Consider the following 23,823-nt stretch of genomic DNA (forward strand, 5'->3'; position numbering starts at 1 on the left):
TTATGACCTTTGTAGCATCCCCGTGATCATGTGATCAAAATTCAGATATTCTTGGCATCTGGTTCATACTTATGACTGTTACATTGTCTGGGGTTTCCTGTTGTGACCTTGTGACAAGCAAAGTCAACAGGAAAGCCAGATTCACTTAACAACCGGATTACTAACTTATCAACAGCAGTGATTCACTTAACAACTGAGGCAAGAAAGGTTGTAAAACGGGGTAAAACTCACTTAACAAATGTCTTACTTAACAACAGAAAATTTGTGTTCAATTTTGGTCGCAAGTGGAGGACTACCTGTCGTTTGTGTCTGTGTGTGAAAATGTGTGCACACGCGTGCATGGCTTTCAGTTAGTGTTGACTCCTGAGGACTACTTGAACAAGACCCTGGTAAAGTTTTTTGGCAAAAGGATTTTCAGAAGTGGTTTTCCATCGCTTGCTTCTTAGGACTGCGAGAGAGAGATTTTCATTCCCATAAATATGCAATAAAGCTTACAGGGCAGTGGATTAGGGGAAAAACTCTAGTTTGCTAATGAATTTAGTTCAGTTTCAACTATCCTGATGCAAACACTCAATTCTGGTTTATAGAAATACTGTGCCTATAGATTCATCGGGAGGGAGGGAGAGGGGAATGAGGAAGGAAGGAAGGAAGGAAGGAAGGAAGGAAGGAAGGAAGGAAGGAAGGAAGGAAGGAAGGAAGGAAGGAAGATCCCAGTTACCTTTAGCATGCAATCATCTGACATATTACTATGGTGAGAATATGGCCTTGGAATAAAAAAATTCCCATTCCTGATTTAGGTAGTCAGGATAGGACCTGGGTTTCTACAAAAGGAAGGGGAGAGCATTAGAAACAATAATTCAAATTGCCTTACAATATGTTTAAGTACTAATCCATTTTCCTTTTATGGGCAATCTTAATATTTTGGAACAATGTAGTTGCTTCTTGCCTGCTAAGTAATAAAAAGTAATAAAAATCATATAAGCTTCCAATTATAACAGTAGAAATGAAGACAAATACTTTATAGCATTTTGTGAAATCAAAAGGTTTCTGATAAACTTAACAGCTGGCACAGACAGACAATATTACAAGCTAGGATAGGCTCTGTAAGCAGGTTTCTTAACATTTTCTCTCTTTTTTTGGAGAGGGAGGCAATTCTGTCTCTCTTACTTAATTTCCCTATATTATCTATATTATAGTTTGTTGTTGTGCCAGAGCCATGAAAATTAGATAGAAAACAAGTTTTAATAAATAGGTTATAATAACAAACATTTTTTAGTATTTACAGGTGGTTTTTGCCTTTTGACCTGAAGTCACAAGGGCCCCAAAAGCACTTCTGACAGTTGTAACACATCACACTGCCACTTTCTTCACCTGTGCTGGCATCAACCTGTTTGCATTGTCAATCAATTGCCAAGTGCCTTGCAATCATGTGATCACAATTTGCAACCTTCTCTGCTGGCTTGTCCAGAAAGTCAATGTGGAAACAGTCAGGGAAGATTGCAAGGCAGGGAAAATCTTTTTGTGCACTGGAAGAATCGACTTCAAATGTGGTGAAAATACCAGCAAACACCATCATTCTGAGCCTCGCTGGCGTTCACATGTGCCAATGCTATCATTTCTGCCTCTTCAGAGAGGAAAATGCTAATTTACGCCAGCGTGCTGAGCCTTTCAGAAGGTTGCATTTTTCGTGCATGCCATTCTTTCCATTCAGAACGGGAAATGCTAGTGAACACCAGTGTTTTGAGCCTTCCAGTGGTACTTGCTCGTGTTTTTCACCAGATTTGCGATCCATTTCTCTGTACACTGAGGAATTACAATGAAATCCTCAGCTTACTGGAAGAACAGATCTCAAGTTGGCAAAGCACTAGTGGATGCCATTGTTCTCACAATCATTATCCTGGTGGGGCTTGAGAGGGTCTGGGGGGGAAGTCTGGGACCTCTCCCCGCCACACTATACTCAAGAGTTCATGCCCTCTTCCTAGTACTCCATTGATTTACGTGGTCACTTAGTGACTGCAACTAGGGAAACTGGAATTGTGGTCATTTCACAAAGTAGCATCTTGCTTAATAATTGGTTTTCTCAGCAACTGAGATTCTAGGCCCAATTGTGGTTCTAATTACATTATTACATTTGTCCTTCTATATCAAAATATCAGCAAATATAACCACCTGTATCCCATTATAATGATCCAAGAAAGTTCTGGATTCATATTTAAACCCAGCATTAACAATTCACTCCTGCTTTACATCGTTAGTATTTATTCAGCTGCCTTTCTATTCATTATTTAATGTTACTCGACTTAGATGAGGGAATAGAAGGGGAACTTGCAAAATTTGCAGATGATACTAAGATGGCAGGAATAGCTAACACCCAAGAAGATAGGCTCAAGATCCAGATGGATCTTGACAGACTAGAACACTGGGCTGTATCTAACAAAATGAAATTCAATGTAGAGAAAAGTAAAGTCCTACACTTAGGCAAGAAAAACAAAAAGTACACATATAGACTGGGTGAAACCAGGCTCAATAGCAGTAACTGTGAGAGAGATCTTGGAGTCTTAGTGGACAACCAGCTAAATATGAGCCAGCAGTGTGCAGCAGCAGCCAAAAAGCTAATGCAATCCTAAATTGCATTAACAGAGGGATACAACTGAGATAAGTGAGGTACTAATACCATTCTATAAAGTCTTAGTAAGACCACACCTAGAGTAATGCATCCAGTTTTGTTCACCACATTATAAAAAAGATGTTGAGACTCTAGAAAAAGTACAGAGAAGAGCAACTAGGATGATTAGGGGACTGGAGGCTAAAACAGGAACTGGGCTTGGCTAGTCTAGTGAAGAGAAGGACCAGGGGAGACAGGATAGCGGTCTTCCAATATTTGAGGGGCTGCCACAGAGAGTAGGAAGGGGTCAAGCTATTTTCTAAAGCGCCTGTAGGCCAGACAAGGAATAATGGGTGGAAACTGAACAAGGAGAGATTTAACCCGGAAATAAGGAGAAACTTTCTGACAGTGAGAACAATCAACCCATGGAACAGCTTGCCCTCAGAAGTTGTGGGAGCTTCATCACTTGAGACTTTCAAGAAGAGATTGGCCTGCCATTTGTCAGAAATGGTGTAGGGTCTCCCGCTTTGGCAGGGGGTTGGACTAGATGACCTACAAGGTCCCTTCCAACTCTGATTATCTGTTATTCCAAATCAGATAATGCATTCCAAATAAATATTTATACAGAAAATTCCTCAGTTAAGTCAGATTTTCAAACACTGACATTTGGCTTCTAGAATTGTAAACTGGTTAGACAGAAGGAGGCTTAAACCTTTCCAACAGATTTTTGTTTGCTCTTGCCAGACAATTATGTACTGTAATTTTACAATTGTGGGGTTTATTTTGTCAACTTAAAAATCCGTCCTTTTTCCACATGTATCATACTGGGTGATATCAAATGATGACTGGTTAGTTCTGCATTATGCATATACATAATGGTAAACCACAAAGTTCCTCATAAAATCAGAGTGATGGCCAGACTAGGTTATTATTGTAACTGCCCTCAAGACTTGGTAACTTTAAAATGTGTGGCCTCCTAGTCACAGAATTCACCATGGGAATTCTGGGAATTTAAGGCCATACATCTTAAAATAGCCAAATTTGAAAAACTGAACTAAATGCTTCCAAGTTATTTTACTGGTATGGCTGGAATTTATTGATTTGATGCTGATAGTTTTTTTTTTCTAAATCACTAACTTTTAAATATCTAATCTACAGAAAAGCAAAACTGGTTCTGTCCAGATGTTTTGAAATTTAACTTTTAACAGCTTTAATATATGGGAATTGCAATCCCAATCAGTTCCCTATCCTTATCCTATTGCACCAGATAATATTATAAAATCCAAATGTCCACCAAGCACAGGAAAAAAATATTTTCTAATGTTTATAATTTTCTTAAAATGTATTTGAATTATTCTACTGCATATCAGGTTCTATGTATGTTAGCTATTTTTGTTTTAGTGATATACATTACTTTTTATAAAAAATGCTGTTGTGCTTTTTCAATTGTAATATGTAAAGGATGTACAATTATGAATTGCCATCTTTATTCTGATGTTTTAATTATTTTCTGAATTCTTTATTATGTGACTTGCTGAAAGACATACAGTAAATAAGTTGAACTGTGATTTGATAGGAAACTGAGAAACTCTATATAAACCCTATATAAACTACTCCTATATTTCTAAAGAATTAACAAATTAGATATGGAATTAATAACTGCTACTTGTAGATCAGCAACAGTCTATTTCACAAGAATAATGTGAGACAAATTGTTTATGTTTTTCATGGTCCATATATGACCAACTCAAGGAGAGTTATCGTGATCTTAGACTAATTTTCTTGGTATGAAAATGTGTCCCCGGTTTTGTCACCTGGTCCATGAAATACATGCGCTTTAAATAACTCTTGGTTAGGCAAGGCCTGCCATCAATTATTCATAAAATGTATGCACAAAAATAATCACACTAAAATTATTATGGAATAATTGTACAAAACTTTAATCCCACAAAGCTATATCTAATCCAGCTGTCTACCAACTAACTCATACAGCTTGTTCAAGATGACTGACTTTTCTGTTTCAATTTGAAACTCATTAAAACACATCTTACAACTTTACTTTAGCTTGTAGCCCTGTTCATTCATATATGTTTATAAGACTCTTATTTTGAGTTAAAACCAGAAGGTTAAGAGGGGAGGAGATGTAAAGGAATGTTACCCCATTCCAGGTTTTTTCAGGGTCAAAAGGCAGCTGAACCCCAGACTTAGTGAATGAATTATACATAAAAATCCTTAAAATGTAACTCCATGTAGATTGTATTGGATTCCTTCAATGCTAAAAGTGAACTGGACCTCCATTATGGTACTATCTATGTGTAGGATTATAATTTGACTACTGGTAATGTCATGGATGAACATATGCCATCTCTACCTGTTCCAGTAACGATTTGCAGCTCTTTCAAATATATTCCAATAATTATCTGTTGTTTCCTTTCTTTTCTACTTCCAACAGATTTGGCAAGCACAATCATCTGCATGCAATACATACTTAGCATATGAGTTTCTGCTTATTCATTAGCATCTCAAGAGATTAGTTGGTCTTTATTTGATTCAGGATTGAGTAACTGGTTCTTCTTGCTGCCCGTATTCTTAGTAACCATCTCCAAACTGGTAATTTGAAGGTGTCTATGTTTTTCTTTTTCCATCTTCCAATCCATGCCTTATCATCATTTCAACTATTTTGAGGTTTGCTCTCACTGTTGTGATTCACCGGCAGCCTGTGCAGATGGCAGTGGAATCGGACAGTGGGGAAAAACGGGGACAAATCTGGGAGTCTGGGGAGGACTCGGACAAGGGTCCTGCATCCGATGCAGAGATGAGGCCAGGACCATCTGGGAGTTGTGTGCTGACTCCAGAGCCTCCAGTCTGGCAGGAGCCTGTTCCCAGTGCGCATGTATGCAGAGCTGCTACATGGCAAGAGCAGCTAAGACAAAAGGAGCAACTCAGGCTTGGAGATGATTGCCCCTCCCCTAAGGCATAAAGGAAGTGCAAAGGTAGAAAAACCTTTGCAGGAAGCAAAGTCATTCGCTCTGTTCGGATTAAACCTTGAAGCTGTGTGTGGACTTTTTACGTTCTCATGTTTATTCTAAAAAAAAGGAAAACTATCTGTCACATTCACTTCTTTGTTATCAAATTCACTAAGACTGACATTACCTTTGTCTTAATATTTAAAACTTCATTTAGCCCATTTTGATTTCAATAACAAGCTTTTCTAAATCTTTTTGCTTTCAGCGGTGTTGCCATGTTTATATTTCAGACTGTTATTGTTTCAGCCTATATTTTTGATCCATGTCATCCTTTCAAATGTAGCCATTCCTATACCCACTAATCTCAATAGTTAACAGCACCCTGAATAATGCTTAACAGATAACAGATAATCAGAGTTGGAAGGGACCTTATAGGTCATCAAGTCCAGCAGTTGCCAACTGGTGGGCCATGGCCCACTAATGCTCCGTGAGAAAATTTTGGTGGGCCACGCAGAAATGTCACCCCCCAGAGCACCTCCACAAAGCAATTAATCCAGGCTGCACAGGAACACAAGGCTGCGCCACCCACATGGCCCACGGGAACTCTCTCCACCCATTCATTCCTTACCCTGCAAACTTGCCTGCTAAGTTACTATTTTACCTTTCCCCCCCAACCATCAGCTGTTTAGAGATTTAGATTATCTAGAAAGCATGAAACAGTTGGATTTCTTGCTTTCTAGCTAGTCTTTAGATGTTCGGCTCTGCTTTTAAGCACAGCCGAACCTCCCTTAGGACTGAAGGACTATTATTTAGTCCAGACCCACGGTAAGCAAAATTTATGTGACAGACTGGATCACTGAATGATTCTGTGAGCAACTCAATCTGCCTGCCTGCTTTTGGGTAATGTTGCTCTTTTTTATAAAAAATTCAATATTTATATAAATATTTATGTTTACATACAAGCCATGATCAGCCAGTCACATGATCACCAAGCCACACCCACAGAACCGGTTAGTGCTCCCTGGGATTTAAATTATGAGTTTGGTGGTTCTTGAGGTCCAAAAGGTTGGCGACCGCTGATCTAGTCCAACCCCACAACCCAAGCAGGAGACCCTACACCATTTCTGACAAATGGCAGTCCAATTTCTTCTTGAAGGTCTCAAGTGATGGAGCTCCCACAACTTCCAAGGGCAAGCTGTTCCATTGGTTGATTGTTCTCACTGTCAGAAAGTTTATCCTTATTTCCAGGTTAAATCTCTCCTTGTTCAGTTTCCATCCATTATTCCTTATCTGGCCTATAGGCGCTTTAGAAAATAGCTTGACCCCCCTCCTGTGGCAGCCCTTCAAATATTGGAACACTGCTATCATGTCTCCCCTGGTCCTTCTCTTCACTAGACTAGCCATGCCCAGTTCCTGTAACCGTTCATATGGTTTAGTCTCCAGTCCCCTAATCATCCTGGTTGCTCTTCTCTGTACTTTTTCTAGAGTCTCAACATCTTTTTTATAATGTGGTGACCAAAACTGCTGCCTGCAACATCCTCCAGCATGACCGGTTTGGCAGTGGGTCAGTAATGGTGTGGGGTGGCATATCTTTAGGGGACCGCACAGGCCTCCATGTGCTCGCCAGAGGTAGCCTGACTGCCATTAGGTACCGAGATGAGAGCCTCAGACCCCTTGTGAGACCATATGCTGGTGCAGTTGGCCCTGGGTTCCTCCTAATGCAAGACAATGCATTGGCTGGACCTCATGTGGCTGGAGTGTGTCAGCAGTTTCTGCAAGACGAAGGCATTGATGCTATGGACTGGCCCGCCCATTCCCCAGACCCAAATCCAACTGAGCACATCTGGGACATCATGTCTCTCTCCATCTACGAACACCACGTTGCACCACAGACTGTCCAGGAGCTGGGGGATGCTTTTGTCCAGGTGTGGGAGATCCCTCAGGAGACCATCCACCACCTCATCAGGAGCATGCCCAGGCATCGTAGGGAGGTCATACAGGCACGTGGAGGCCACACACACTACTGACCCTCATTTTGACTTGTTTTAAGGACATTAAATCAAAGTTGGATCAGCCTGTAGTGTTTTTTTCCCCTTTAATTTTGAGTGTAACTCCAAATCCAGACCTCCATGGGTTACTAAATTTGATTTCCATTGATAATTTTTGTGTGATTTTGTTTTCAGCCCATTCAACTATGTAATGAACAAAGTATTTAATAAGAATATTTCATTCTTTCAGATCTAGGATGTCTTATTTTTGTGTTCCGTTTATTTTTTTGAGCAATGTATTTTTAAGTCTGAAATTTTTAAAAAAAATCAGATTCTGTCCACAGACAATTTTTAGGTCTATAGAATATTTTATATATTAATATTCAAACTATGTATATCAAAATAGTAAAGCTGATGAACACTTAAGAAAAAGTGGAAAATGTTTTCGGTTTTCATTTTAGGGATGTATTTGTCCAGATTCTTAACACTAATCACAGTTAACAAAGAAAAACAGGTTTCTACAAGAAGGATAGTCTAGATTCTTCTGGATTATGCTAGTTTTAGATACTGGAAGTAGAGGTATTCCATGACTAAAATTATACAAAGAATTATATAGACAAGAGTTTTGCCAAATAGTAGAAAGTTGAAAAAGAAATTTTTCCTTGTTTTCCTTTTCTTTTTAAGGGATAAATTAGCAATAGCTTTATTACTAATCAATTATGATGTATAAGTCAAGGCAGGTTGACAAACCTATATCTGCAAAACATTGGACTAAATGATCTCTAAAGTACCTTCTCATTTTATCACTCTCTTAGAGTTTGTAGAATTTGATTTGTAATTAATAATTTCTAATATATTTAGATGTTTTGAAATTAAAACAAAAACAATTTGTAAAATTTCTTCTCTGCTTCTTTCCTCAAATATTTACCAATCAAGAACAACAAAGTGGATATCAATCAAAGCAGCTTTGACTCCATTCGTGGGGTAAAAAGTTGTACTTTTAACTAGGTAATATACAGGTAGTCCTTGACTTACAACAGTTCCTTTAGTGACGGTTTGAAATTACCACAGCACTGAAAAAAGTGACACGACCATTTTTCACACTTATGACACACTTGTAACATCCCCATGCTCACTTGATTTACATTTGAAGCTTTACCACTGACTCACATTTATGACAGTTGCAGTGTCCTGTGATCACATGATCATCTTTTGTGACCTTCTGACAAGCAAACTCAAATGCAACTTCTAGAGATGGGCAGAAAATAGAAAATGTGTTCTGCACAAACAAGCAGAGGTTCACCAGACCTGTTCTAGGCAAGTCATTATTCGGCTGAACTGCCTCTAGGAAACTTTGAGTACAGCAAATCTGATGTGCCTCACATATCTCTCCTTCTCTGATCTCTGGGCTAATCCACCCATCATTTTTTCCGGAACGTTCCTTCCCTTTTTTATGCAGTTGCAAATTGTGTCAACCCCAATTGTTCCATGCCCACTTGCCTCTTCCTTTCTTCTGCTACTGAGCTTGATTCTAAATAGGTATAAACCAACTGATCCACCTGCCCTTTACCTACATGATTCTAGGACCTTCCTTATATTTGCTGGATTCTCTTTGTTGCTCTTATGCCCATAATACAAATACTCCAGTCTCTGCTCCAAGCCAACGTGGTACAGATAGAACAAAAGGTACTGAACACCCAAATCTTACACACCCTGCACATCCCTAGTAGCTCTGCAAGGTTAGAGATTTTTCTTAGTTCAAGAGTTATAAATGGCTGTGTTCCAAGAGAGCAGTACATTAGGGAAAATGCAAGCTATCTTGAAATGGTGTCTTCAGTTGACATTTTGGTTAGCTAGGGCAACCAGATTGAACAACCATTTGTAGAGTGAACAGGAAGTGGGTTTAAATGAGGCAGAGACAAAAGTATAGAATGGGGAGGGGGAGACAAAAGTATAAAATAGGAGGACACTGAGTGGGGTAAGTTAAGAAAAGGGTAGTAGAGAAAAAAAGTGGAACCCCAAAATGGGAACAATGTTGCTGCTCTTATTTTTCCAGACTTTAAGAGAAAAATTTGGCAATTTTATCTTCTTTTTTGTCCAGAGAAATCAGGATAAATGTGTATTCATATTTATATGGTTATATAGGCGGATGTTTTTGTGTGCACTTGCTCATTTGTGCCCTGGCAGAGATACTCCAAAGGCCAAAGAAATGATAGATGTACAGTATACCTATGTCCCCAAAGTTGCTTACTTAATTACAAATTAAAATATTGGTATTTATGGACAGCAAGAAGTTTTATATCTTGATCTTCTGTTTATGACAGGCAACCATGCAAGCTCTAACATAAATGTGATCTAAAATAGAAAGCCTTGAAAGGAATAATCTTTTGTGCAGTTTTACTGAGGTTTCTGAGGATAATTTTCATGTTAACTGTGTTTATAGCTAGGCTCATGGTCTTTACACCAGGTTTCATGGCCAAATAAGAACCGATAAAGCATGACAGGCTCACAGTTCATTATTTGAAAGAGGTACAGTGCATATTAAGTATGGCAAAAAAGAGGAGGACAAAGAACATTGAAGAAAGCGAACACTGGGCCCATATAGCCATGCCTGAAGTGTGCCATCATGCTGTTCCATTGTTTAGCATCAAGAACACCAGCACTGAAAGCGGTAAGGCAAGACAACTTGAAAAGGCATTTAATGCAATCTCTGCCACACTGCACGACATAATTAGAATTGCCATGGAGCAAAAGCAGCTATTGAGATTTTCTTCAACCTACCCATCCACCTTCCCCATAATGTTTGACAAGTGGCGTATGTCAATTACAATGCTGATGACTAAAATGTTTGAAAAATGTGACTCAGAATTAGCTTTAATCATTGTTAGGATATCTAATACTGTACATTAAATACATAGGAATCATTACTGCAAAAGCAATACAGGTTTATAAAGTTAAGTAGGAAGGTATCTCACTTCTTTAGCATAGCAAACTTTTTAATAGAAGCATAGAATGTAATCTTCAAGCAAAGATTTACATTGGATATTTACCAAAGACTATAGTTAAACCTTGTTTAAAGGAGGGGGTGTTATTTACTCACAAATATGTTAAATTGCTAAGACCACTCCCTGGTAATTTATGTTGTCTGGGTAATGTTGCCATCATGCATCATTTTATGACCTTTCACTGCTTGTGAAGTTCACCATGCTGAACTCCATAAACAAGCTTTCATTGTATTGAGGATGTTTGGATCAATTAAAATGAGGAAACAGCCTAGATAGTAAGATTTTGAAAGAAAGAGTGGTTTAGTGTACTACTAGATATACTAGTAGCATAAAATTAGGAAACCTTGGATAATTTTATCTACATTCTAGACCAGAATAATAACTTCTGGGTAAGATCATATGAAACAATGAATACATATTGATGTGTCATTAGTCGTTCTGCTAACTTATTCAGAGTTAAAATAAAACTCAGCTCAACAACAATGCCATTATATACTGCTTGTATTCAATGCTGCAGAGAACCTAAAACTTTCATTACCTGCTTCCAGAAAGACAATAATTGATGATCTCTAGATTAAGATTGCTTTTGGACATTGTAACTGGTCAACATTGGTAAGTATTTCGGGCTAATGTTGCTTCCTTATCTTTTCTAATTTTCTAGCATCTATTTTGCAATTATTCCCATTGGCAATTTCCCACTGGTTCTTAGTTTTGAGTGTTGGTATTACTAGTAGACTACAATGTTCCTCTATCCAAATATTACTCCTACAATTTTGCCCCCCACCCCCAATTCTAATCATATGATTTATAGATCACCCATTGAACAACATAGTACAGTTGTTGGATTTCTTTTGATCTGCACATTACATTATTTTTTATAAAATTATTATTTTTTATAAAATTATTTTTTATAATGTAATTTGTAAGGTTTCACAATATGTTCCCTACAGGAAAAAAAAATCATTTGCAGAAATATGCAAGGTTAGATTTAACAGTAAGAATGCTTTCAATTTTTTGATAAATAGAAACAAAGAGGTTAAGAGATACTCACAAGACTTGCTCTTTAGAGAGCTTACTATAAACACAAGTGTTTTCTGAGAAGAAGTAATTACTATTAAGCCAATTTAGACATGTAAATACATAAGATCTTTTGCAAATGTATAAACAAGAAGCCTACTATTTTCACTTCCCCAGACTTTGGCAGTCCTGAAAAGCAGAGGGAAAACCCAACCACATACAATACACCCTTTACTTTTAATCATTTGGTAAACTACAGTAATAGAAATATTTACATTCTGCATAAAAATGTTTAAAGGCAGCCCAAAACTTCATATGAGTAAAAGCACAAAAAAGTTGGTCCCTCCATAATTTGAAAGCAGAAATATTGGAAATTAAGAACACTAAATATTAATATTCATCCTTGAGAATGAAATAAATGCCTTCTAAAATAGAATTTTGACCATTAGAACATTAAAGAATGTTTATGTGAAATCTATAGCATTAACATAAAGGTAAGCATAATGAATATTATAGTTCAATATATCAATGTTTTTAGCTGTTAGTGAGATAGCATGTACAATTTTCAACTAATCAAAAAACATTAGTTTGATATTTAGCATACACTTAAATTCTAGTAAGCAGCAGTCTTACTCAAAATTCTAGGCCAGATTTCCCCAATTTACTGCCTAGGAATTAACAGGATTGAATTCAATGTATTTGGTTTGTACCAAGTTGAAGAAGCTGATTTATGTATTTGGCAGCAATCCACCAAGTAAATATATTGGGCTATGGCTTCTGGCTTCAAGAAAGTGACAGACAAGATTGAATCCACATATCAAATTAATTTATAATGTGGTTAGCTTACTTTCGGCTTAATACAGTAAGTGAACTCTTCTATTACAACATGATTAAAACTAACCATGGCTTACTGTGATGCATGGATGGGGGAAATAATTATCTATTAATTTCCAGTTTCTATTCAATGTCTTGCACTCAAGGTTGTTTATCTTATCATCTTGATGTAATTAAATTGCAAAATAAAAGAAAATATCACAGAATTTAGATTATATTCCCTGAAAGGATACAGATTTTACGCAGTGGAAAAGTAACTGTTATAGCAACCAATTAATATACAGTTCTATTCTGTAAAGGTACAAATGACACTCTGGAAACATAAGTTTTAAATCATGTGTTATTCATAAAGAGAAATGAACAGGATGCCCAAAAACTCATATAAGAGTAGTCTCTATATTATTCAGTCATGAAATCTTTCACATCTGGATGAAAGCAGTCTTGACAGAAAGGCCATGCTTTGAAACGTATTTCCTTTGACCTCCTAATAACAGAAATCAATTCCTCCTCCAAAGGTTCAAGCCATACCTGCTGTTTACCCGTTACAATCTATTAGATTGCAGTGTTTCTTAAAAACTGCAATTCAACATTTAGCCAAGTTGTGTGAACAGCCTCTTTCTTCCCTTGAGACCACCCTCACAAATATAGTATCAACTTTCTTCCCAAGCTCAGTGCTGAAAATGTTGCTCTGAAACTGTTAGCAGAAAGCTTCCTGTTTGCAGAACCTGTAAACCAACTCTATTCCTGCCAAATACCAATAACCTATTTCAAAACCAAGTTAAGATGCAGAACTGGGGAAATTTTAGAGTTTATAGGACTCCCAGGCAAAATTCTAAAACTAAAAAACAGCTACCTTATTTAAGGATGCAAATAAATAAATGATTTGACATTTAGCACCCCACTCCACCCACGCAGAATATATATAAGCTGAATACCATACAGGTAGGTAGGTAGGTAGGTGTGTGTGTGTGTGCGTGCGTATGTGTGTATATATATGTATATATATATGTGTGTATATATATATGTATGTATGTATGTATGTATGTATGTATGTATGCATGTGTATATATATATGTGTATATATATATATATATATATATATATATATATATATATATATATATATGGTATTCAGTTTTGTTCGGTTATTTTTCCACGTCATTGTAGTTGTGCTTTTAAAGTTGTAGCAATGTTTTGGCAGAATCTCATCTGCCATCATCAGGCTTCTGTACGAAAACAAATATATATATATACACACACATATATACACATACATATGTATATACACACACATACACACATACTATAAACACACACACACACACACACAGAGATTTGGCCACTCAGGGAAGGAATTATATAAAATGACCTTAAAACAGTCTGCAAAGGCTGATGCTCTAGAAATATACTTCTAAGATTTAACTTCCATTGAACTTCACGGGCACCAGAGAGAGACGTTTCCGGTACTGCATTGTAATTGCTGACAGAAATGGGATGAAGGCGCTTGCGGTTAATGCAAATCTGTCCAGAAAACAGAGGTCTTGGGGTGGCGGGGTAGCACCAAGACAACCCCCCCACCTTCCGAAGTTTCAGGGGTCTTCCCATTGTCTTAGCACTAACAAAGGCCGGCTTGCATCTCTTGACAGCCCTATTCCCCATTTCAAAGGGAGGGCGAGAAGGGCAATCTTCCAGCGCGGCCAGGCCCTGCTTTAAACCCCAGAAGGCTTTTTGACTCGTTCACAGCGAAAACCACCGTTCCTGGGAAAGTCGGGGACGGCCAGAGACTCCGGTGCCCCGGGAGAGCCGGGCACGAAAGGCAGGCAGGGCCGCCGCCGCCGCCGCCGTCCCAGACTTCCTCGGAAACAAAAGCCGGGCCAGGAAGTCTCGTCCCACCGGCTTCGGGGGGTGAAGGAGGGAGGGTCGCCGAAAGGAGAAGCGGCGTTTCCGTCCAGCAACCAGCCCGGCTTCCCGGGCGGATACAAAGGACATCACCTACCGCAACAGGAGGCGACGAGGAGCAGGAGTTGCGCTGACCTCCAAGCAAGGGACCCTTCCGCGACCCAGCAAGAGGCCATAACACCGCCGCGCGGGGGGAGGGAGGGGGGAGGAGGAAGGAGGAGGAGGAGGAGACCAGCCGGAGTTGCGTCGCGAGCCTCGCAGCGGGAGGGCCTCGCCGTCGCCTGGCCGGGGAAGAGCCCCCCCCTCCCCCCGCCGCCGCTCCGCGCGCGCGCCCCGCTTTCCTCCTCCTCCTCCTCCTCCCCCTCAGCCTCCGGGAGCCATGAGCCACCCGCCGTTGCCTCTACTGCTGCTCCCCCCGCCGCCGGCTTCCTCGGCTGTCTACGGAGCGCTCTGCTCCGACGGGGACGGGAGGGGCTCTGCCGGCGCAGCTGCGCATGACAAAAGCCGAAGCAGCTGCCTCTCGGAAGAAAAAGGGCTGGCCGGGGCGGGGAAACCCTAAGCTTTTTCACCTCCCGGAGAGGAGGAGCAGTGGCGGAAGGCTTTGGCCGGCGAGAGAGCGGGGGCGCGTGTCTGGATGTCTGGGTTCTCCGTTCAGCCGCCTCGCCGGGATGGTGGTGCCCGTCCTGTCAGCCTAAGACGCGCCCTTCCAACCCGGGGATGCGTCGCGCCTTGCTGTTCCCGCGTTTTGTGCCCTCGGGCGCTGCTCCTGGAAAGGGAGTCCCGGTCTTTCTGTGTGGGACAGCCTTTCCCCTCCCGGTGCCTTCCAGGTGGCTTGGATTTCAGCGCCCGTCATCCTTCCCCCACCCCACCGGCCCATCTGTTGTCCGCAGGTCGTAGGAAGAATCTCTCACTGAGGGAGATGGGCAGCCTCCAAATTTGCTATATAAACTACAGGTAGTCCTCGACGCAGGACCCCCAATGGAGGCCAACAGTTCTGTTGCTGAGTGACACATTGGTTAGGTGAATTTTGTCCCATTTGACGAGCTTTCTTGCCGTAGGTGTTCAGGGAATCACTGCAGCGGTGTAAGTTGGTGACCTGGTTGTTAAGTGAACATGGCTTCTCTATTGACAGTTGCTTGTGAGAAGGTTGCAAAAGTCCCACGGGTGCTTTTTTTCAAGAAGCAACTGGGCTTTCTGGTTTTTCTTTGAAGATGTTTCGCTTCTCATCCAAGTTGGATAAGAAGCTAAATGTCTTCAAAGAAAAACCAGAAAGTCTAGTTGCCTCTTGAAAAAGCACCTTAGGGACAACCATAACCTGGATGACTGAGAATCTCCATAAAGGTTGCAAAAGGTGATCACTGCAATCGGTCATAAATAAGAGTCAGTTGCCAAGCAGCTGAATTTTGATCATGTAACCATGGGGATTCTGCAATGGTCACAAGTGTGAAAACGGTCATAAGTCACTTTTTTCAGTGTTGTAACTTTGAACGGTCACTAAAATGTGTAACTTGAGGACTATCTGTATAAATAACTCCTTTTACAGTTTCTTTACAATAATATAAAAATGCACTGGGTGTTTAGAAGGCCTTTAGGGCCTCTATGCCAGTCTACAAGAAATAGGATACAAGAGGTCTTGAACAGCTTTGAGGAAACCTTGAGGTTGTAGCTTTCACAACACCACTTATACCTTGTCTGCATTAGCAATACAGTACTTTGCTGAAGGATATTTCTCCTTCTACCGCTGTAGAATTCAATTGGTATTATATACCACTGAGTGCAAGATCTTTGCCCTAGATTTTTCAGGCAAAGATGTTGATAAAAAGGAATTTTTAGTTAATTATATGAAACGCAGCTAGTTTTCAAAATAGAATGAAACTATAAAGCTATGCTTAATCTCTGCAATATTTTAAAGTTATACAGGAATACATTGATAAGTGTTAGGTAATTTATTGGTTGGTTAGTCTTACAACCATATTTTTAAAAAAGGTAAAACACAAAATCTATTTCCAGGATAAAATAGGTAAAAGAAAATGCAGGAATAAAATACATATATGCTAAACACAAAGAATCAACATTCAGATAAATACATTGCTTTTACATGATACCCTGATCTTTTCAATAGAATGGATTCTCACCTTATCTATAAACTTAGCAGCTCTGCCAAGAATATATATGTTACAGACCAAACAGAACAATCTGCAATTCAGATCCCAAATGTACGGATCTGCAATGTTGATCTGCGCATCTACATTGGGGAAACAAAACAATCATTTCACAAATGCTTCACACAACATAGGAAAACTAAACCCATCAGGACAAGATTCAGCAGTCCCATCTGCATCTGAAAGACAAAGATCACTTTTTTTGAAGACAGCGAAGTCCATATTCTGGACAGAAAGGACCACTGGTTTGAAAGAGGGGTCAAAGAAGCCTTTTAGGTAAAAGTTGAACAGCCCACTCTCAATAGAGGGAGGAATACGCCATCAGCTATCTTCTGTCTACAACACAGTCCTTTCAACAGTCTCAAGAAGGTTCCACATCCACCTACACTCTGATTCAGGTGACCCTGAGCGTACAGAAAATTTCCCAAGTGGCCACAACAATTTGCGACTTTCAGAGTGCAGAATGATTGACAACCACTAACTTTCAGAATGCTAATGACCAGATGACTGCAAAGAATATATTATAAATCCTTCTACTACTCACCATTCAGTCAGAACTAAAGAAGCTTCTTGGATGAGAAGCAAAATATTTTTAAAGGAAAAAAGAAAGTCCAACTGCTTTTTGAAAAGCACCTTTGGGACAACCATGACCAGGACGATTGAGAATCTCCGTAAACATTCTTAAATATGTATTATTAGAAATCTGCATAACTACTGCATGAACTTAGGAAAAGGCATGGTTCCTTCAAGGAACCTCAAAACATATAGTTAGGATTCCCATGTTGGAATCCTTGCTTTATTCATATCCAAATATTGGCTTAGCTGATTTGTACTGAATTGTTTTGGTCTGTGGCTGCCTGGGAAGGCAATCAGTAAAGACAATGGCTAGTGGTAAGTTTTTCTTTGTGGCTTTTAGAACCAAGAACAAGATGAGGCAAAGATCAGTCTACTACACTGGATTTTATCCAAAGTCTAGGAAGTGAGTTATCTGTTTCTGTACAAAAGACTGCCAACAGGAGATTGTAACTCTTATGAATTTCTATTTCTAAAAAAAATAATGTAAGAAAAAGTTCCTATGAAGAACATTTATTTTTAGTAAAAACATTTCCTTTTAAAAATAAGTGATAGGCTTTTATTTACATGTAAGTGACTGATTTAGTCTGATAGAAAGCACACAAATAAGCAAAATGAAAAGGGGTTTAATAATGATGAATAGTTAGAGAAGCAATCGAGCTGAACAAAGTACAACCCTCAATAGAAATGCTAAGAACAGCAAAGGAAGGTGCTTGCTGAACCAGCACAGTTCAGAATAGTTTTCAGTTCTCATATTGATTAAACACCCGCCACGATGCAATAAATGAACTTATTTAGAATAAAGGTAAAGACAGGAAAATATATTCCTAAAAATTCTCAGCAAGTTGAAGAAACATGTTAGCCATTGCAGGTAGTCCTTAACTTACGACCACAATTGAGCCCCCAACTATAAGTGAGAAATTTGTTCAGTGAGTTTTGCTCCATTTTATGACTTTCCTTGCTGCATTTGTTAAGTGCAGTTCACTGCAGTTCTTAAATTAATAGCACAGTTGTTAAGTGAATCTGGTTTCCTCACTGACTTTGCCGAGGACTACCTGTACTAAAGATAGGATAAGAGTTGGTATCACATCCAGGCCACAGTTAAAATTGTATTTGAACTTAGATTGCACGAAAGGTCTAAGTATCATTTGTAGATCTTGTATCTGTACAGGTAAAATTCGAAAAATTAGAATATCGTGCAAAAGTTCATTTATTTCAGTAATGCAACTTAAAAGGTGAAACTAATATATGAGATAGACTCATTACATGCAAAGCAAGATAGTTCAAGCCGTGATGTGTTATAATTGCGATGATTATGGCTTACAGCTCATGAAAACCCCAAATCCGCAATCTCAGAAAATTAGAATATTACGTGCAATCAATAAAACAAGGATTGTACATAGAACAATATCGAACCTCTGAAAAGTATAAGCATGTATATGTACTCAGTACTTGGTTTGGGCCCCTTTTGCAGCAATTACTGCCTCAATGCAGTGTGGCATGGAAGCTATCAGCCTGTGGCACTGCTAAGGTGTTATGGAGGACCAGGATGCTTCAATAGTGGCCTTCAGTTCTTCTGCATTGTGCGGTCTCATGTTTCTCATCTTTCTCTTGGCAATGCCCTATAGATTCTCTATGGGGTTCAGGTCAGGCAAGTTTGCTGGCCAACCAAGCACAGTAATCCCACGGTCATTGAACCAAGTTTTGGTGCTTTTGGCAGTTTGGGCAGGTGCCAAGTCCTGCTGGAAAATGAAGTCAGCATCCCCATAAAGCTCGTTTGTGGAAGGAAGCATGAAGTGCTCCAAAATCTCCTCGTAGACAGCTGCGTTGACCCTGGACTTAATGAAGCATAGTGTACCAACACCAGCAGATGACATGGCTCCCCAAATCAACACAGACTGGAAACGTCACACTGGACTTCAAGCATCTTGCAATGTGTGCCTCTCCATTCTTCCTCCAGACTCTGGGTCCTTGGTTTCCAAATGAGATGCAAAAGTTGCTCTCATCAGAAAAGAGGACTTTGGACCACTGAGCAACAGACCAGGTCTGCTTTTCTTTAGCCCAGGTAAGACACTTCTGATGTCGTTTGTTGTTCAGGAGCAGCTTGACAAGAGCAATACGACATTTGACGCCCATGTTCAGGATCTGTCTCTGTGTGGTGGCTCTTAATGCACTGACTCCAGCCTCAGGCCACTCCTTGTGAAAGTCCCCAACACTTTTGAATGGCCTTTTCCTGACAATCCTCTCCAGGCTGCGGTCATCTCTGCTGCTTGTGCAACTTTTTTTCCACACTTTTCCCTTCCACATAACTTTCTATTAATGTGCTTTGATACAGCACTTTGGGAACATCCAACTTCTTTTGCAATTACCTTTTGAGCCTTTCCCTCCTTATGGGGGTTGTCAATGATGGTTTTCTGCACAACTGTCAGGTCAGCAGTCTTTCCCATGATTGTGATTCCTACTGAACCAGACTGAGAGACCGTTTAAAGGCTCAGGAACCCTTTGCAGGTGTTATGGCTTAATTAGCTGATTAGAATGGGACACTTTGAGCCTAGAATATTGAACCTTTTCACAATATTCTAATTTTCTGACATTGTGGATTTGGGGTTTTCATGAGCAGTAAGCCATAATCATCTCAATTATGACAAATCATTGCTTGAACTATCTTGCTTTGCATGTAATGAGTCTATCTCATATATTAGTTTCACCTTTTAAGTTGCATTATTGAAATAAATGAACTTTTGCACTATAGTCTAATTTTTCGAGTTTCACCTGTATATTCTAAATGTGAGTCTCATTTTACGAAGTTTATCTTTAAGATAAACCTTGTTTTTTTCTTGTTTTGTAGTTTTTCCAGGTCAGGTGGACCAAAAAAATTCAGCTATCAGTTTGCTGTAATCTCTGGAATCACAACTGTGGGGCATAATTAAACATCTTTGTCTCTAAACACCACTCCCACACTACATTTTTCAAGTTTTCACATGCACATATCACTTGATTAAGTGGACATCTTCAGGTCCTGGTTAATGATGCAAACACCTTTAATGACTTAAAGCTGCTATACAAAACTGAAGCAAATAAAGCCTGCTCATTAAATGAACATAGTATGGAGATTTGCAATGTGACCACAACAAATTATTTTTGTGGAAACATAAGTGGAATGAGAGATCTCAGTTTAACAGCTTTCAGCTGAGTTTCTTAGGGCTTATATTGGTAAACCTGGTTCTGTTCCTGCCACAAATCTAATTGTTGCTTGATAGAATTAGCATTTTCATATTGTACTGATAGCAGCTCTTCAGTGAGTGATTCAGCTTCTTGGTAAAAGTTTTAATATTTTTGGAAACTGTGGTATCCAAAATACTAGTAGAGTTAATTTTGATGCAAAATAGATTACTTTTAGCTTCAAAGTTTAGATGATAAACTTCTATTCTTAAAGTGGTATTAAAACACAGAGGAATTACTAAAATGGATCTCAAAATTCAATTCTCTTCCTTTCTCTCTCCTCCCCTCCTCTCCCATTTCATTCCATTCCAGTGGTGAGTTTCAATTTTTTTTTTACTACTGGTTCTATGGGCATGGCTTGGTGGGTGTGGCATAGCTTGGTGAGCATGGTAGGGGAAAGTTACTGCAAAATCTCCATTCCCTCCCCACTCCTGGGAGAAAGTTACTGCAAAATCCCATTCCCTCCCCACTGCTGGGGGAAAGTTACTGCAAAATCCCATTCCCTCCACACACCCCTAACCTGCTTTCCAGCTCCGTTCTCCTGTGCAGGGCAACAAAAAAAGACCCAGCCGATCAGCTGGGACTCGGGAGGCAGAGAATAGATGGGGCCAGGGGCCAGTCAGAGGTGGTATTTGCCAGTTCTCCGAACTACTCAAAATTTCCGCTACCAGTTCTCCAAAACTGGTCAGAACCTGCTGAATACCACCTCTGATTCCATCATAATTCTGATTAAAATGTTACAAATTAAGGGCTAGAATTCATGATTCATTCTGTGTGTGACAGTGTAGATGTAGAAATGAAAAAAAACAACCCAGATAGATTGGGGATTCTGTCACCGAAGCTTTCTTAATGGAGGGTTCCCAAGTACGGTAAAGATCCTTGAGGAATGCTAGGGATTCTGCATGAAGTTAACAAATAAACACAACCAAATTATTGTTTTTGGATCTTTATGCATGAAAAACTTTATGCACCACAACTGCCTGCCACTTGGTTGTTGTTATAAATATTGTATAACACAGACTGCATAAGTTAGAAGATACTTGCATCATGATGTTTGTGTGTGTGTGTGCGTGTGTGTGTGTTGCAATTTTTATGCAGGTGGTCCCTGGGACCTGAAAATTATTTCAAGGATTCCTCATGTTGATAAAGACTGCATTACAGTCATCTAACCCTTGGATATGCAAACCATCTATCAGTGGATCCCATTCTATTTTCTAGAGTCATCTGGGTATTACTGAAATCAAGGAAAATTAGTGTTAAAGAAGCATTGTTCTATCTGATGGTAATGAAGTAAAAGAGAAATGAAATCTTGTGATGGGGAGAGTATAAGCAAACAACATTTTGTGTTTTGGTTTCCTTTCTACACTTGGACTCTGTCCCTGTGCAACCCAAACAATAGCATCTTTTTGAAATTCATGGCCATTTGGTGTTAAATTAACAGTATTATAGATGCTTTTGATGATGATATAATCATTTCATGTCCCATTTTCTTGGAAAGCTATTTCTGAATTTTCATTATACATATACACAATTCAAAGAACAGGAAGGAATATATTGCCAAGAGGCTCTGAAGCATGTACTCACTCAGTATATATGCTTTCTTGCTCCGAGTTCTGTAATAGTTATTTTTAAACATCACTTTTGTTAGTCTGGTAAGAGCATGGGGTGACAGGAATTGAAGCATGCAATTTTCATCAGTAATGTGCAAAATATGAAATACAGCATCTGTATTATTTAAGCAATAATGAATGTGATGACATTTAGAGACTTTGTATAATAGAAATCAGGAGAAATTCATCAAATTTAAATTTAACTCGAGTCTCCTTAATTTTGTATTTTCAAACCAATTCATAAGCAAAGGTACACAGTTCTTTAGATTTTTCAATGCAGTTCACTCACAGTTAAAAAGGGTTATGTTAGGAACAAATGTACATAAAAGTATTCAGATTCATGCAGTTTTCCAACAGCAGGCCTTCTGAAGAAGCAAACAAAATGAACAGGACTTTGGTGGCAGAATTCAATAGGAAGAAGAATCAAGAAGCCCAAATGAATGACTAGGGAATTGTGTTCTGAACAACTGAGCTCAGTTGTGTGGGAAGAAAAGGTTATATTTTGAAGAGCTCTGTTTGCAGTGGGTGGGTGTCCTGAGAATTGGCAATTACGATTGTCTTCTGTAGAAGAAAAAGATGCATTGTTGAAGAGGGGAAAGAATAGGGAAGATGGAGCTCTACTGTGCAGGAAAACAATAAAGTTGTGGCTCTAGTGTGCAGGAAGACAATAAAGTTAGTGACTCCCCACTATGAGGAACTTCAACAAATTGTACCAGCTAGAAGCACTGACTTGTGAAATGTATTTACTAGTGTTAGAAGAATAATCCTTCTGGGTTCAGTTCCAAGTGGGGAAAAAAGACATTTGGAAACATGGAGGCTGTTTGGAAAGATGATTTAATGGTGGACAGGACCACATGGCTTGCAGCTCCAAAGTGAAAAGGATGATTACATGCTTCAAGATGTTGGGTGAAGGAAAAGAAAAGGGAAGAGACGCTGAAAGTCCCTTGGTTTTATGCCCTGTATTGGCCCCCACCTTAGTGCTTCCTGTTCCCGTGTAAGAAATGTATCCCATTGGCTGTTAGACTCCCATGGGCAGGGGTCTTGGCTAACTTTGTAGACTTTGTCTGGATCACATGGCTTCACCTGAGTGCTGGCTGATGCAATCTTCCCAGGCCAGGTGGTGAGTTGGGTAGAGGGCTTTGTTATGTAGACTACTCTGGCCCAGGCCAGAGTAATGGTCTATTAACAAAGGTGGTGGTGAGCTTCTGTTTCTGAGGTGAGTTTCTGCTTTCCTTTTGGGGCGGAAATATTCTGCCTTTTTAGTTATCCTAAAATATTTCATTTTCCTAGGAGAAGGGTGGGTTTTAACTTCCAACACTAGGTATGGATCAGGGAAGTGGCAAAAGGACACCCATAATTGTTCTTTCCAAGTGGGGACAGCTAATACTGGAGAAGCAACTACAGGTAGTCCTTGACTTACAACCATTTGTGTAGTGACCATTCAAAGTGACAGCAGCACTGAAAAAAGTGACTTACAATCCTCACACTTATGACCATGGCAGCATTCCCACGCTCAAGTGATCCACGTTTGGGCACTTGGCAACCCGCATATATTTACAAGACTTGCAGAATCCTGGGGTTATGTGACCCCACAAAGGGATCCCAACAAGCAGAATCACAAGGGGGAAGCCAGATTTTTGCTTAGAAACATGATTCACTTAACAACTAGAGTGGTTTGCTTAACGATGTGGCACAAAAGGTCATAAAATTGGGTGGAACTCCCTTAAGAACTGCCTTGAAATTCTGGTTTCAGTTGTGGACATAAGGCGAAGATTATTTGTACAATTATATCACTGTGGGTAGTGAAGATGTAGGAAGTTGAAGATTCTGGAGGTTCAATTGGTATTATCCTACATTACCTGCAGAACAGTAGTGAGATTCCATTTTTTTACTACAGGTTCTGTGGACGTGGCTTGGTGGGTGTGGCATGGCTTGGTGGGTG

At 39.5% G+C, this 23,823-nt stretch overlaps 1 protein-coding gene across 2 annotated transcripts in view; it reads right to left on the bottom strand.

Annotated features, from left to right (window-relative positions):
- The window catches only part of LRP12 (LDL receptor related protein 12), a 34,281-nt gene extending 19,503 nt beyond the window's left edge, over positions 1-14,778 (bottom strand). The window contains exon 1 of one of the 2 annotated variants that reach the window (XM_026703555.2): positions 14,412-14,778. In XM_026703555.2, coding sequence (XP_026559340.1) covers positions 14,412-14,490 — 79 coding nt within the window. In that variant the 5' untranslated portion in view covers positions 14,491-14,778. The remainder of the gene's footprint in view (positions 1-14,411) is intronic. The other variant, XM_087931612.1, reaches the window with a different exon arrangement.
- Positions 14,779-23,823: the final 9,045 nt, after the last annotated feature.

The sequence above is a fragment of the Pseudonaja textilis genome, chromosome 3 (genome assembly GCF_049901715.1).
Source record: "Pseudonaja textilis isolate UNSWEBS1 chromosome 3, rPseTex1.2, whole genome shotgun sequence".
Taxonomy (NCBI): domain Eukaryota; kingdom Metazoa; phylum Chordata; class Lepidosauria; order Squamata; family Elapidae; genus Pseudonaja; species Pseudonaja textilis.